This window comes from Ursus arctos, unplaced genomic scaffold, assembly GCF_023065955.2.
Source record: "Ursus arctos isolate Adak ecotype North America unplaced genomic scaffold, UrsArc2.0 scaffold_5, whole genome shotgun sequence".
In the NCBI taxonomy this organism is placed as follows: domain Eukaryota; kingdom Metazoa; phylum Chordata; class Mammalia; order Carnivora; family Ursidae; genus Ursus; species Ursus arctos.
Window position 1 is genome coordinate 30,120,495 of NW_026623067.1, and position 17,949 is coordinate 30,138,443.

At 35.1% G+C, this 17,949-nt stretch overlaps 1 protein-coding gene across 7 annotated transcripts in view; it reads right to left on the bottom strand.

Moving 5' to 3' along the window:
- Positions 1-17,949, bottom strand: part of RAPGEF6 (Rap guanine nucleotide exchange factor 6) — a 182,431-nt gene that overhangs the window by 106,199 nt on the left and 58,283 nt on the right. For all 7 annotated transcript variants that reach the window (XM_048220950.2, XM_026507900.4, XM_026507902.4 and 4 more), the window contains one exon: positions 7,791-7,934. In XM_048220950.2, coding sequence (XP_048076907.1) covers positions 7,791-7,934 — 144 coding nt within the window. The remainder of the gene's footprint in view (positions 1-7,790; positions 7,935-17,949) is intronic.

The following is a 17,949-nucleotide window of genomic DNA, read 5'->3' on the forward strand; positions in this document are numbered from 1 at the left end:
TCTTTCTTAAAGTTCTTCCATGTTTTTACATTTCTACAATGAGCATTTTCTTCACAATTTTTTTTTTTAACTGCTCCAGGCAGGCATTGTCCTAACTTAGTTTGATTACACTATCACCCCTTTGCTTTTTCTCTTTGTGGACTCATGAACCTCTAAGTAGATACAAGAACTTCCTATCAAGAATTCTGTATTATTTCACAGAAGGCAAAAGGGAAGCAAAATTCTCCTAGGAGATGTCAGACACTCATGAAAAAGAGAGAAAAGTCCCTCTTCTGTACTTAAAATGCAAAGCACCATAAAGAATACACTGTCCAGGGGACTCTGGTACCCTTACAACAGAGGCCTCACAAAGTCCCCTAGCCATTTCCATCATGCGAGCAGACAGTTGAGAGGTCAGCAGTCTATAAGCTCAGAGAGCTTTCAGCAGAACCCAAACATCCCTAGACCGTCATCTTAAAATTCCAGCCTCCAGAATTTTGAGAAATAAATGTGTGTTATTTATGAGCCACTCAATATGTAGCACTTTGATACAGCAGCCTGAACGGACTAAGACATCCTCAAAGAGGAGATTTCAGCAATCACAGATTTAGACTAAAGTCCTCTAATTTCTGATGAGCTTGTCAAGAGGCAGGACCCTAATTTCCTACCACAGGAATGGCTTGATCAGTAAGACACAGATTTTACCAAAGCAAAACAACTCTGCTAAAAAAAACTTAAGGTATCACATGCATGACCAAGTGGAAGAATATAGCCATTATTCAGTGTACCAACATAAAGGCGGTTAAATGATCGGGTCCTGATAATCAACTGTACTGACAGTACTGTCTTATTCTTGCTAAATATGCTTTGAATCCAAACAAAACAATGAGCGCTGCAGGAGAGCAGGGAATGTAACGTGCAATCACAGAGGGAGCTGCTTGCTTCATTATGATTTGGGCGCCTAAAGTCAAATCTAGAGTACCATACCAGGCCGACCACCTGCCATACTTCCCTAGAACGATGGACTGGGTAGAAAAATATATATATAAAGAAAGGTGAATAAAAGAAAGCCCTCTAAATTTAAGACCATGACCCACGACGTTGCCATGAAATCCTCTTTCTAGGGATTTCTTCTTTCTAGGAACTCGTCCTTGGGAAGAGTTCAATGGCTCCACTTATATGCAGGTGCTATGATGGACAAAGAGAAAAACAAGGCTAGTGGCTTATGCTGTGCCTGACAATGTAAAAAGCACCATAAGCAATATAGGGGACAAGAAAGAAAAAATTATGATGTAGTCTATTGTGGAACTTAGGATGTAGTTAAGAGACGGTAACACACTATAGTGTTCATTGTTCAAAAATATAGCATAAGAAATAAGAAATTTAAAAAAAAAAGGGGGGACTATAATTTCATAAGTGAAGTACCCAAACACAAGATTTTTCAGACCTTTGAAGAATGTCCTTGTTTATATTTGGGTCAATAATGTTTCCACAAAAATGAACATGAATGTTTTCTGATACTCTGGAGATGGATTTCAAGATAATATATGCATATTTGGTGTTTGACCGTAGTGAAATCAAAATACTTCCTCCTTATTGGTCCTAGCTTAATTTTACCATTTAACTTCACATATATACCAAGATTAAAAATTCAAATCATTACATCTGAAAAATGTTCACCACTACAGACTATTTAAAACATAGCAATCAACTTTATGTAAAAAATACAGACACCTGAGAAATTTGTAAGTTACTAATTTTGTTTTCTGTTATGTTTGGAACAGAGCAGGATTGTATGAGCACAGTGCATGTAGGTATAACAGCCTATGGGACCAATGAGAAGTGCACTCTATGACTAGAAATGTTAAGAAAGACTTCCCCAAAGAGATCAATCAATGAATGAAGTCTTGGGAGCTGAGCAGGACTTGTCAAGAGGACATACTAGGAGGCCATTCTGGATAAAAGGAGCAAATGTTAAAATTCAAGTTCGTTAAAGACAGAATTACCTTAGGTAAAAGGAGTCTATAAGAACCTCTCCGGGGGGAGAGAAAAACAGGACCAAAGGAAGGGACCTCCAGCAAAATAATGGGGCCAGAAACCACAAAAGATAAACTGGTGCCAAATGAGGAAGAAATTTAAAAACAATCTAATCTTGAAACTTTTTAAAATAAAAAAAATTTTGAGATACATTTCTAACATACATAATTAATTTATAAATTAATTAATTTATAACAAAATTAATTTATAACATTTATAACATTTATAACATTTATAACATTAATTTATAAAATTAATTAATTTATAACAAAAATATTTTGTGTTCATTAGGAAATATGCACAAATCCCCAGAAATTTAAAAGAATAAAATAATACTACATATAAATATAAACTCTATTTTCTTCTCATGTCCTGGGGACTGTTTTGTGATCTACATCTTAAGACATCTGGGCTAAACCACTGGCCTTGCTAACTATTATCAGAAAGAAGACCTTCAAATCAGTAATTCCAAAACCAGTCATCAGTTTTTGGCACACACCCCCGTGATCATTTAATTGCATTCTAGCCACCGGAGCCACCGGTTGTGTACAGTAAAGCAACTTCAGTGACTTTCTTATACATTTAGTTCCCACTTTATCTTTTAAGGTTGGACAAAGAAAATACCTTGTTTCAAGTGAGCTACCGTGAATAAACACTACCAAAAAAATTGGGTGGGGGTGGGAGCAGTGGTAGGCTGAATGTTGGCTCTCCTAACTTCAAGCCAGCTTCATTTTCTTTTTCCTGCTTTTACTTTCCCTTTGTTCTAATTCTTTGGCTAACTTCTTTTTTATTATATGAATATACTTAAATATCTTGGTAAACACATTTTATATTCAGATACAGAACAGATAAATAGGAAAATTATAAGCAACAATGAAGACTGAGTATTTACAATAACAACAACAGGAATAGAAGCTGCTGACATACTGAATGGTTTTCAGAGCCCGAAACACTAGGCAGAACTTTCCATAAACAATCTCTCATTTAATCCTTTCACAAATTTATAGGTTACTTACCAAAGAGATGTAGGAAGGTTATACGATATGCCCAAAGTCACAGAGGAATCTAAACAAGCTTATGCAAAGAAAGGCATTCTTATTGTCCTTGACAGGCAACATGCTTGGAGGGTACAATGATGATGGTTCCCATTTTCAAGGCAAGTATATTCTGATGGGAGAAGGGGTCATCCGAAGAAACCATTTCAATGTTCTCTAATGAACGGTCACAAGTATATACATGGAATACTGTGGGAATGCAGAGATGTGTACCTAACCCTTCCCAAGGGAAAATCAGAGTCCTCCCATGAAATCTTATGGAATTGAGTCTTGAGATGACTAAGTTAGTGCCAAGAGGCAAAGAATAAAAGAGCACTCTAAGTAAAAGAACAGCAGATGTAAGAGATGCATATACAAGCAAGTTTCTCACCCCTCAACACACACATATACATAAACTGTATACAGTGTATACACATATACAGTAACCATCTTGCAATCTAATACGTATATCAAATCATTTTAAACTTAGCGTTATATGTAAATTATATCTCAATAAAGCTGAAAATAACTAAAAACATGGTTCCTTCAAAAGTCAGCAAATTTGTTCAGCATGACCAAAAACTAAAGAATACACAGGGAAAAGATAAAGCTGGAGAGGTGGAAAAAGTCCAGACCTTGCTGTCCAATATGGTAGCTCCGAGCCACATGTGGTTACTTACACAACAATTATTTGAAATTAAAATGCTAAATTAAAATCCTTAGTCATACCAGCCACATCTTAAGTGCTCAATAGCCACTTGTGGCTAGTTACTACCACCAATTTGGAAACAGATATAAAATACTTCTATCACCGTGGAAAGTTCTATTAGAGAGAACTGGTCTAGACTATGAAGGTCCTCATATATTAGATCTTTGAACTTCTTTGGTAGATGGTAGTAGGCCATGGAAAGATTTAAGAGTTTAAAAGAAGCAATAGGGCTTCATTGAGAACTGAACGAAGTAAAATGGATGGACTGGTTGGTGGGATGGGATAAGGGAAGAGGTAAAGAATAGGGCTAGCAGAGGGAAATCAGAGAGAGGAGAAAAAAAATCTTGAAATCAAATAAAGTGATTAATCAGATGTCTTTTAATGAAGAGATTCTGACACGCTTTCCAATTTAGAAAAAATTTTCCACATTTCTTAAAATGAAAAATACTGCTTTTACAGTGCAAGTGGGGAAGTATGGGAGATGCTATTGTAACAGGTTTTTTTTTTTTAAGATTTTATTTATTGATTTTAGAGATAAAGAGAGCAAGTGTGAGCAGGGGGAGGGGCAGAGGGAGAGGGAGAGAATCACAAGCAGACTCCCCGCTGAGCATGGACCACTCCCCCCAATGTGGGGCTCCATCTCAGGACCCAGCGGAAATCAAGAGTAGGACACTTAATCAACTGAGCCACCCAGGTGCCCCAATGTTATTACAACCGTTCTAAAAAGAATGGCAGTGAACACTAAGGCAATAATGTAGGGAAGTAGAGAGGAGAGTATAAATCTTGAAACATCTGAGAGGAAGCCATCTACAGATACCACTGACTGATTGGACTATGAGTGTGCAAACATGTTCCATGTTCTTCAGCAACCACCCCTTAAGACAGGCAGACCCAATACTACCATCCTCATTTTTTGAGGCATAGCAACCAAAGCACAAAGGGTTTAGACGGAACATCCTAACCATACAGTGAGGAAGGAAGATTTCAAGAGAGATGGCTCATGTAAATGCTAGACTATTATCGGTTGGCAAAATTACCCATTTTACTCTCACTGAATATTACTCCAATCACCTTTTTTTGCTATCTATAAATATGAAATACACCTTCCTCAAATATCTGAAATATTCTCATTGAGAACATTCGAAAAACATTTAAATTTGTTGAACACTCTGACAGCAATACCCAAAGGAGTATTCAAAAAGGAGTTTCAAAAATGTTACTGTTACAGAAGTGCTCTTCTTAACATTAAGGGAAAAAACCTTCCACTTTCACATTAAAATTACGGTTCTCATCTTTATATAAAGCAATGTGTGACAAAACCACGACAATAGTTCATAATCTTTTTCAATCGTTCTAAGCATTCAATTAGAGAATAAAACATGCGAAGTCTTTAGTATACATAAAACTTCGATATACAGGTTGTACATTAATAACACTTTAATAATACTTATGACAAAGATAACACTAACAAAAAATTCTGTACATCTTTAAAAATTTCTGACCTTCGCAAGGAAAAGTTGATGATGGTGAGCAAATGAAAAAAGAAACTATCAAATCTCCACTGCTGTCTACAGAAAAAATGATTCCTTTTGATCTTTTCTCTGAATTGCTGACAGTAGAACAAAAGTACTGAAAGACCCTAGGGTAGCCATAAAACCAACTTTCTACTGGATGTTTTCACAAATACTAATTAAGATTTTTGCTGCACAGCATCCTTTATCTAGATCAGCTATCAATATATAGGTATTTGGACAGACACACAGGTCTTACATTTGGATGACATTAATGAATAGTAAATGAAAACCTCTTGAAACCTTTTCCAAGTTGCCTGAAATATATCTGTTTTAGAAAAGAAAAGCAAACAGAAACTATTATTTCAAGAAATAGAAAATTTACATAACATAACCAAAAATCCTTTCCAACCCAGTCTCATAGTTAATAACTACCCTGAATCAACTAAGTTCTCCCCTCTGCCAAATTCCTGACAGTACTTAATGGGATAAGTACTTAAAACTAGCTACCCAAGCTTTTAAATGCAACAGTGCCGCACTTCACTTAGAGTCATCAAATGGACAGATTCTCAAGCAGTGTGCCTGTTGCTCTTTCTGGTCTACACAGGAAACCAACATATCCCCAAGAGGACAACTATCAGCACAAGAGGAGTTAGAAGAACATGACTCAGGAGCATAAACCACAGCAACGTAGAGAAAATATAGAATTTGCCTGGGCTTTAAGACATGATGCCAAAAAATCTAAGAACACACTAGAGCTGAGACCGGAGTAAGTGACACACAAACTATGCACTGTAGCTCGTATAAGGAAAATCAAATAATACAATTAAAGATAATAATTCTACTTCCCAGAATTTTTCTGAAGAAACCAACATATGGACATACATAACCACAAAGGTAATTAGCACCTTATTTAAAAAAAATAGAAACTAAAAAAAAAAATCTAAATGACCAAATATTGGGAAGCATGTAAATAAATTATGGCAATGACACCCTTAAAAGTGATGTTAAGAAAATGTTTTGAAAGCATTCAAAGATGTTCACATTACACACGTAAGTTTTAATAAGTTACCATATATTAAAGTTTTAAAAAGCCAAAAAGCTTACATTTATCTATGTGGAAAAAAGCCTTTACCCAAGAATATACAAAATGTCATCAATGGTTCCATAACTGGGCAGTATGACCAGTCAATGTTTAATTTTTCCAAAACAGACACGTACTACTTGTACAATAATGCAAACATGTTAGTTTAAATTAACTCATTACTGGAAAATTTATTACATAAAAAGAAATTATTACATAATAAGAGCAGGAAATGAACTTTATGTGCCTCTCGATGTGGCAAAAAAGAAAAAATTGGGGGACTATTTCATGTCACCCTTTGTTGTTAGAAATAGAATGCATGGAACCAAAGACATAAGGCAAATGTGACTAAATTTAACATTTACTCCACTATACACAATTCCCTAATAATCCTCCTTACTCCTAACATGGAAGTTTGGAGTTGTCATTTTGACAACCAAATGAACTAAACATACCCTTGGGAATTTTGTTGCAATCGATCTCCGAACTATTTTTAGATTGGGGGGGTCATGACTTCTTTGATATTTTATATTTTTTGAGGGGGCTCATGACTTCTTTGAAACTGATAAAAAATACCCCTGGATTTATTCTTTCTTAGATTATCCTTTTTTTTTTTTAAGATTTTATTTATTGAGAGAAAGAGACAGAGAGAGAGAGAGAGAGAGCGCGCACGAGAAGGGGAGCGAGACAGTGGGAGAGAGAGAAGCAGTCTCCCCTTCAATCAGGGAGCCCGATGTGGGGCTAGATCCCAGGACCCTGAGATCATGACCTGAGACAAAGGCAGACGCTTAAATGACTGTGCCACCCAGGCGCCCCTATCCTTTCTTCTTAATTCAAACACTTTTTAGTTTAAAATGAAGTTCTCTACAATTACAAAACTGAAGACTTCTGGAGGAACAGTTTGTTTCTTCTAGTGTTACAAAAACTAATTATTTCATCTGATTCTTCTTCAATATTTGCATGTAAAAACATATCACTAACACTTGCCCACGTTTCTGCGCTAACACACAGTATTCATCTTTCTCCCATACTACAAGAGAAAAATTGACGTATTTTTATTTCTATTGTATGCCTTACAACATATCAGGAAAAAAGCTCCCAATGAGTCTATTACCTGAGTTCTCAGAACTCTTTTCCATATTCCAGACAATAAAAAGGCAGGAAAATCCACAAATGAGGTCTAAAAATATATGGTAAGGATGTTTTTTTACATTATTTAAACAAAAACCAAAGCAAAAACAAAACTTCCACTGGTAAGAGCATTTCTACCAAGTTCAACTGAGCAGAAGTATTTAAAACAAATTATATAAATTTACTTGCTCTAAAATTTTATATGTTAAGGCCCAAGTGTTGATATTACCAAAATTACATGTAAATTAAAGATACTATATATAAAAATTAAGGAAGATCCATGAACTGTTTCTAAATATACTCACAGAAAGATAGCTGCTAATGTCCACATCATCGGTAATAGTTTGGCGCTCTCCTTTATAATTAATTTTCCGAAATCTTCGTCGAGACTGTCTGGCAGGAATTTCTCTTTGTAGAATACTATCTTCATTATCTTTGGAATTCTCTACCTGAAACACACGTTCACATTCCTGATTAAATATCCAATTTTTCCATATTACTGACAGTCTATGGAGTCTTAACAGGCTCAAAGGAGGATTCATTTACTTCTTAAAAGTAACTGCCTCAAGAAAATAATCTGTATAGGACAACACTCACGAGTTCAAGATTAAAGGTGACATTATTATAAAGATCTGGAGACCACAGTTTCCTTCCAGGAAATAGCCTGTCTTGCTCACATAAACATATACGCTCTAAAAAAGTCACTTACCAGAAGCAAAGGCTGTTAACTACACCTACACATTCAATGATTACCACGTCTGAGTTAGTCCAATTATAAGCTGCATGATTATACATGTGTTTTATTTAGCTAATCATGGCTATGACTTCAGTGAAATGCTCAACAGCAAAACAAAAATGTTTTATACTTTATTCTTTGGTGTCCATCTTAATGTATGACAACAGAGTAAGGCTGGCATCTTTTTTTTTTTTTTTTTAAGATTCTGTTTTTGAGTAATTTCTATATCCTATGTGGGGTTCAAACTCACAACCCTGAGATCAAGGGTTGCACCCTCCATGACTGAGCTAGCCAGGTACCCCAAAGCTGGCATCTTTTAATAAAGAAGTGAAAACTAACATTTATTGAAGGCCAAAATGGGCCAGCATGCATAAACATTATACTATTTAGTTCCCACGGCAGTCCTGTAAGCAAGTATTATTATCTGTAGCTTATTGATGAGCAAAGCAAAATCCCAAGAGATTACCTTCCAGTCTCACACTGTGATACTTATTAAAAGTTATGTTGCAATGCAGGTCTGTCTCCAACATTTATGGTACTGATACAAGACCATGTTGCATATCCAATCACAGATGAAGCCATACTTTTAAAAATTATTTTAAAAAGACACATTGATATTCCACCGTATAACATGTAATTAACATCACATTACAAAAACATATTTTTCCCCCACAAGGTTTCCTTCAAATGTCCCATCCTCGGCTAATATGAAAAATTTCCAGTTACCCACGTATGAAATTTCATGAATATCCCTAATTCCCCTGCTTGTTTTCCAAATTGTATCTTCAATCACTTCTCAGAACTTGTCAATCCTTTTTTTATAAAGTCCTCTCATATTGCCCTTTCATTCCCAACACTCCTTACTCAAGTTTTAATCACTTCAGTCCTGAGCTGTACAAAGAGGTGATCCTGTTGCTTCAGACACGTTCCTCTCCAACTTCATCCTATATCGTCAAATAAATCACTTGAGTAAATCATCACTTTATTATGTTTCCTGTTCAAAATGCTACAATGGACCTCTAATAGTTACTGAATGAATTTTAAACTATTATTTGTGATGTTCAAAGCCACATATGACCCCCCCCCCAATTTTTTTATTACTGTATCTTATAATGGTAAGCCTGGAAAAACTGGTCCCTTATCTCCTCCCTCCCCCCCCCCCCCCCGCACACACAAAACCTGTCAAAGAAAAGCTCTAATGAGATGCACAAAATTTCCTGATGATTTCTCAGAAAGAGTTGATGTCTGTCTGTTTCAGGTATGAGTGGTACAAGAGTTCAACAGTAAGTAGTGGCCATGGTCAATATGACTGTTCATGGGTCCCTATAATATAGTAACTTATATTTTACTAAGTAACTTTACTATGTGTTATCCTACCCATTCTATCTTCACTTGCTGCAACACAACTGTTCATTTAAGACACATACTCAATTACCATCTCTTCCATAACTACAAAAGACATTCCTGACCTCAGACCACAACTACTTTATTTTGTGTACACAATCCCGACTTCTCATAAATAGGATACGCTCTCCACTGCCTTCAGGCCTTTGCATATGCTGCTGTTGCAACTGCTACAAAGCCCACTCCTCCTCTGCCAACATCATGGCATCCTTCCCATACTTCATGACCCCTCCCATCCTCTGCCCCAGGAAGCTACTACCCCTTCATATCAACCATAATTACTATGACATAAGCCCATATCATTAACAAGCTAACAAGTTCCTTAACACAGGAACTGCGTTATATATTAATCTTTGTTCATTAACATTCAAAAAGTTTGCCAAAATGGGCAATACATTAGATTCTCTCTTTATCACCATATAGGACAGGTCCTTGGAAATACGTGTAAGGTACTCAAGAAATATGAGGGTAGGCAGAGTAAGTTACTATTACTCTTCTGAAAGGTAAAATCCAGAAGACACATGGGGATGATTTCCACCTCAACAAGTATAGAATTTTGAAAAGGTAGCAATATATGCTACCTCAAGATTTAATGTGCTTTCAAAAAAATGTTGAGAGAACCACAGTATTCACTCCATTACTACACCAGAGCACATACCAGAAAGTGTAAGTTTTATCACTTAAGGTTTACAACACGATCGCATAGCTACTCTTTCTGTTTCGATAGATAATACAGAGTCTCATACATAAAACTTAAGTAATTCATACAACTGGGTAAGGACTCAAGACCCAAGTGTGACTACTAAAATTCCTCTCCTTCATACTGCCCTATCCCAACGGACGAATTAGATTATCCATGTTAGGTGAAATTTCTATACCATATAATCCTTAAATTTTCTAGTACCTACCATTTATTCAGCAAAAGCAGAGAGAAACAATAAAGGCTTTCCAAAATATAAGTAGTAAATTAAGTCGAGGAAAGGAGTGTCTAAGAGTTTCTAAGTCTCAAAATGTTAAGAAAAGTACCAAATGAAAACAAAAACCAAACAATGTATGAAGGATTAAGTACCCTTAACAAACCTCCTGCCAAGTACAACTGAAATGTGAGATTAAAAACAAAACAAAACCGCAAATGCATACTTCATGTCACAAAAGTAAGAAATCCAAAGGCCAAGACTGAAGTGAAAGCAAAAATACCAGGAGACAGACTACCAACAAAGCTCCTGATCTACCAGAAGACAGAGGATTTCCCCAATCTAGAGCCTAGCCCCTCCACTTTGATGGTTGTAGGGAGTGAAAAAGACAAGAAACAGAGAATCCATCAAGGATGGGGAATCCAATAGGAGACTTACTTGTAAGCTCAACTCAACTAGCTGAATCCTCACTGTGAGGGTACAGAGGTATAAGCCTACCCTGCAGGAGACAGGAAGAAAACTTGTTTGGCACGAGAAAAGAGAGAGGTAAAAAAGCAAGCAACCAACCAGACAAAAAACATATTTACTCCCTAAGAATTTAAAACATAAGCTATCTCTCATGCAGGTCATTAGTTTGAATTCATAATACCTTAAGCACGTAAGTAAATTTAAAGATGTTCAGACTGATAACATACAAACGCAACAGGCAAAAACAAATCTGAAACCTCTTTGCAAGACTGTAATTTTAACCCAAACCTCAAAGAATTCCCATACCTACTGTTCAAGATATATGACTTTCTGGATAAACATACCTTCCACCCCCCCCCCCCAAAAAACCCCAACTACAAAGAAAACCAAACGTGTGAACAAATGATAGACATAATGAGCAATAATGGCCAGGAAAAGGACAAGAGACTCACACTTGTAAATACTCCAATGTATTTTACATATTGGAAAATAAAATTAATAAAAAACTTTCAAACAAAAAGAAACTTGAAAATAAGCCAGAGATTCTAAATAGCACTAAGTAGGTAAGGAATGACCAGGCCCAAAAAACCCACAACAAATCCAAGTACAATTCCTCCCCAATCCCAGATTAGTAAGCAACGTGTAATAAGCACATGCAGCCTACATTTGGAAGAGGGACAAGACCATATAGACATATCCTGTATGAAACACAAGAGCACAAAGACAACCTAAAATGGGGATGGAACAACACCACTCAGAAAGACCTCCTAACAAACCAATCCAAATCCTAAGGACAAAGGAAAACTAAAGAAATTTGAAAGCACTGGTACATTAAAGGTAACCATAATAACAAAACCACGCAAACCTAGCTCAACTCTAGCAGAAGAGATGTGTTCAACTCCAGGCCTAAACGCTATACTCATTCTCTATCGCCCTACACACAGTACATATCATTAAATCCAAAATAATGACTCATTAAAAAAAATAAAAGGGTAAAAAAAAAACAAACAGCAAAAGCAAACAAAAAACCAATCCAGTGCCAAAAGACAAAGGAACCAACAGAGCAATCCACCAAAATCAGATGTGATCCAGATGCTGCAACTATCAGAGAATTTAAAACAACTATGACCAGTAAAGGCAGCAGAAAGGTGGGAAAAGTGGACAATATAAACAGATGCAAAATTTCAGTAGACATAAGGAAAATATGAGGGAGTAAAATGAGAATCTTAGAAACAAAAATCATAGTACCAAAGATGAAAAATGCCTCTGATAAATTCATCTAAGTAGACTTGATGCAACTGAGTTAAGAATCAATGAACTTAAATATAGGTCAAAAAAAATTACCCAAACTGAAACAGAGGAAATATTAAACAAAGAGAGAGAGGGGAAAAAAAAAAAAAAAAGGAATTAAACACCATAAGGAGATATAACTAAAAAGAGAATTAATAAATTGGGAAGATAAAGCCAAAAAAAGTATACAGTATGCAGCACAAAGTCAAGATGAAATGAAAAATAAGCAAGCATAAAAGATATAGACTGAAAAGATCTAACATGTACTTAAACAAAGTTCAAGAATGAGATGACAGAAGAACGAGGTAATATCCAATGAGAAAATGAAACTTTTTGAGTAAAACAAAAACCCAAAGCAGTCCAACAATCCAAAAATACAACTACAAATTCCCACAGTAAAGATAAAAAGAAAAATTTTAATGTAGCCACAAGGAAAATGTAGATCAGCTATAAAGGAAGGGCAATTAGATTAAAAACAGACTTCTCAAAAAAAAAAAAAAGCCAGAAAACAATGGACTATATTGACTGTGCTGAAGGAAAAAAAAAAAAAAAGGACTCTCCTCCCCAAATTGCATTCATGGCAAAACAATCCTCAAGAACGATAAAAATATAGTTTCAGTCATAATAAAAAAGAAAAAAATACAACCAGCTGAGCTGTTTATCAACAAATATAAAAGAAAATTTTAAACGGTGTACCTCAGATGTAACACATATGCTCCCATAAAAAAGGTCTCAGATGGAAAAAATCAAAAATAAATAAATGGTAAATACAGGACAAAATCTGAGCACATAATGACTGCATAAAACAGTAAGACAAAATTTGTGAAGTAGAAGTAAATATACACATACATGTTATCTATACATACATAACAGCTTTAACAATATCAACATTACCACCAACATCCTGGTATTACATGATTTTGCTTCCTAATGATTTATGTATATATTATAATAATTATACTACACCATCACATATATGTAATATGTGTTTATGTCTAATAATATACACACACAAAAAAGTGAACAAAAACTTCAATGTCACCATTACGACTAAAAGTGAGACAACTAACTCCTACTGCCCCTTAAGACTTATCCCATCAGAAATGCAGACAAATTACTATGTATACTGTACAGTTACAGAAAAAGTACTGGATAGTACTCAAAACCCATTCATGAATTTTGAAACTTCTAGCAAACTAGGAAAAGAAGGAAACTTTCATAACCTTTTTAAAGGTAACCTTATTAAACTTTCTCCTGGCGTTTGGGAATGTGTAAACGAAGGTCAGTATTACCAAAATACTGTCTTTTAAACTCACCAGAAATAAAAAAACTCAGTGGAATTATACCAACAATTTTACATATATTAAACTCACTTGTTTTGTTTTTGATTAGAGATTACATTTTTCCCTCCTTTTTTAATTATCTGAAGTATATAAAAAACATTTACACGGCTCCACTAAATAGATCTTGTTTCTCATTTTTCTTCTAGTTCTTCTTGGCTTTTTTATCTTTCCACACGCTTTTGCACAAAACCACCATCATACCTGATGTCATTTTTCACTGGGATTTCATCAAATTTACAAGGTAACCAAAGGAAAATTAGTAGTGGTATGATGTTAACTCCCTACTTAAGAACATGGTTATCTCATTTTTTGTTCAAATTTAATTTTTTGCTTTTGGGGAGTATTTAATAATAATATCTTTGCGAATTTGTTTATAATGAAATATTTTACATGGTTATTGTAAATGTATTCTTATGTGATATATATATATGTGCATGTATATGTTATTTATAAATAAATATACATAACACAGGTCAATTTCTTGATTTCCACAAAAAAATCTGCTGGGAGGGGCACCTGGGTAGCGCAGTCATTAAGCGTTGGCCTTCGGCTCAGGGCGTGATCCCGGCGTTGTGGGATCGAGTCCCACATGGGGCTCCTCCTCTGGGAGCCTGCTTCTTCCTCTCCCACCCCCCTGCTGTGCTCCCTCTCTCGCTGGCTGTCTCTCTGTCACATAAATAAATAAAATATTTAAAAAAAAAATCTGCTGGGATTCTGATGGGGACTGCACTCAATTTTACAGGAATTTGGAGACAATTTTCTTATCTTAAAAATATTGTTTCTCTCGATTTAGACCTAAAGATCTCAAAATTTACTTATGGCTTTCTGTGTTGATGTTTCCTACAACTTTTGTTAGATTTATTCTAATGTATACAGACTTTTTGATGTTTACAAATAATATGTTCACTAAATTAATTTTTAAATTATTTGTTGGTCCTAAATATAAATACAATTGATTTCTGTACATAAGTATCCCGTGACCTTGCTAAAATGATTTATTAATTCTAGAAGTTTATTTTTTGATTTCCCACATGCAAATCATTTCATCTGTTTAGTACAACTATATATATATATATTTTTTAAAGATTTTATTTATTTAGTTAATTAGTTAGAGACAGAGCATGTACGCAGGCGGAGGGGCAGAGAGAGAGGGAGAAAGAGAATCTCAGGCAGACTCAGCACATAGTCTGAAGCCGAGCTTGTTCCCACGACCCTGAGATCTTGACCTAAGGCAAAATCAAGAGTTGGAAGCTCAACCAACTCAGTCACCCAGGCACCCCTATATTTTTTTCTATCCTTGTTCCCTTCCCTAAACGCATTTTATAGGACCTCTTAGCCAATGGTTTTGGTAATGCTGAGCATTCCTTACACATTCCCAAAGGTCTGGAGAAAGTTTTCAATGTTTAGTGTGGGGTTAATGCAGATAACTTTACTAAGGTTATGAAAGTGTCCTTCCTAGCTTGCTAGAAGCTTCAACAATCATGAATGGGTTTTAAGTACTATCCAATGCTTTTTCCGTGTCTATATACAGATGATGATAACTCAAATTATATTACTACAGTGAATCATACTGATTTTCAAATATACACATACCTCAGAGATATGACAGGTTTGGTTCTAGGCCATTCTACTAATAAGGCAAATATTGCAATTAAGTGAATCAAATAAAATTTTTGGTTTCCCAATGCATAACTTATGTTTACAAAACACTGCTTCATATCAAGCGTATAATTGCAGCAGTATGTCTAAAAAAACAAAGTACATACATGCCTTAATTAAAAAATACTTTATTGCTAAAAAATGCCAACCGTCAACTGAGCTTTTATGGAGTTGTAATCGCCGAGCAGAAATCAGCATAACAAATATAATAATGAAAGTTTGAAATACTGCAAAAATTACGAAGCAGTTACAAAAAGACCACAGGTGAGCAAACGCTCACCTTTTTTTTTTAAAAAAAAAAAAATGGCACCAAAAGACTATCTCACCAAGGGTTGCCACAAACTTTTAATTGTAAAAAGGAGTATCTCTGAAGCACAATAAAGCAAACTGCAATAAAGCGAGATACTGCCTGCATTAAGTCAACCCTGCAACTCTGGGAATAAAACTCAACAGTCATGATATTTTATCCTCTCGATGCATCACTGGGATTTGATTCCCTAGTATTTTAAGATTTTTAGATTTTTCATTAAAAAATCTTAACCTGGTGGCACCTGGGTAGCTCAGTTAAGCCTCTGCCTTCGGCTCCGGTCATGATCGCAGGGTCCTGGGATGGAGTGCCGAGGTGGGCACCCTGCTCAGTGAAGAGTCTGCATCTCCCTCCCCCTCTGACACCCACCCTCCTTATGCTCTTGCTGGCTCGGTCTCAGATGAATAAAAAAAAAAAAATACTAATCTGTAATAGTCTCTTTTTGTAATATACTTGTCAGAATTGCTATCACAATTAAGCTGGGCTCTCAAACATTATGTCACTTACAGGTCAATAAAAATAAAATTAAACTGGATGTATAAAAAAGGAATTCAGTCTTTCTCTTTCCTGTTCAGACGTTTTGTATTCTTAAATGTTGGAAAAAATTCACCAATAAAACCATGTGGGTGGAAATATCTAAATGAAAAGGTCTGCTAATTACAGATGCACTTTCTTTCTAGAAAAATGGATTACGAAGTTTTCTCTGTGTGTGCATGCATGCACGTGCTTATTCTGGTAAACCGTGTTTTTTAAGGAATTGATAATCTAAAATGTAAAACTTATTTAAGTTTTTAATATCATCCTTCACTGTTTTTAAAATTTTCATTACATCCATAGTAGTCTACCCTTTTCTCACTCCTGATATTAAGCTATGCAATGTCTTTTGTACTTGACCATTTTTGACAAAAGAAGTATCAAATTTATTACTCTGAGTATCAATTTTTACCTTTCTTCACCCTCTTTAAGTATGCTTCACATGCTGCTTTTTATCTTTATTGCTTCTCAGCTTCTAATTTCTGGAGGTATAGTTTGCTCACCTAAGGCTCAAGACAAATTTCATACACTTTGATATATCCTCTTCATTCAGCTCAAAATATTTTCTCATTTTCATAGTGACTCTGACGAGTGATTTAAAGTATACTCCTGAATTTCAAGTTATATTTTGTTCTAATTGTTTTTGTAACTGGTCTAAGTTAACTCCATAATGGGCAAAACACAAACCAAAAATTAAATTCTTTCTTGAGATTTATGTTCCAGAGTATAACATTTATTTTTATTATTTTTAAAATTTATTTTAGAGAGCATGAGTGCTCAAGCAGGGGGATAAGCAGAGGGAAAGGATCTCAAACAGAATCCCTGCTGAGCAGTGGTGCTTAATACCAGGACTCTGAGACCATGATCTGAGCCAAAATCCAGGAATCCGGAGCTCAACCAAATGAACCACCCAGGCGTCCGGAGTACGTTCCATGTACGCTTGCAAAGTACATGTATTCTGTTGTTGATGGGTGTAGAGTTCTCCATTTAACTACTGGGCAGAGGTTCAAATTCTCAAAATCTTTACTGATTCCTTATGCTTGCTTTCTCACTTTTAGAGGGATGTTTAAATCTCTCGCTGTCACTGTGGATTTGTCAAGTTCCCATCTTGCTAATGACAACTTATTTATCTTTTAGTTATATAATAAGGCACATAGAAATCCAGGATTGTTTAAACTTGATACGTATTTACCATGATGAAAAACTATTTTTACATTAAATAATGCTTCTTGCCTTAAATTATACTTTGAAGACTGGAGACACACCAGCTCTCCTTTTTAGAAGACAAAACTTCTTCTGTACTTCGAATTCTTCTCCACTTGATCTTAGCCAAAAGGCCGAGAAGTGAAGTTTCTTCTCAAACCTTGTATTTACCCTGTTTTTTTAGTGGCATGTAATTGTGTTTAAAAAATTTTTAATCTGATATTTGCTTCTTTACTGGAATATTTTTATTTATTATAATTTCTGATATACTTGAAAGGAAATCTATCATCTTATGTTCTTTCCTCCTTAGTATGTTTTCTCTCTTCTGTGCCTTCATTTTCATTTATTATTCCATTTCCCCTCTTATTAATTACAAGCTGTATCCTTAGATGACCTATATGCTTATTAAAATACACTATTAGTATATTTACCACTTTCTAGAAAATGAAAAGATCTTAGGAATTTTTCACTCCATCCCTCCTTTTCTTATCTGTCATGTGTTTACATTCTACATGTATTTTAAAGTATAAAAGACACTTTTATTATTGGTTTCTATAGTCAATGTACATATATCTAAGAGCTTTACATTGTCTTTCTTTCCACACA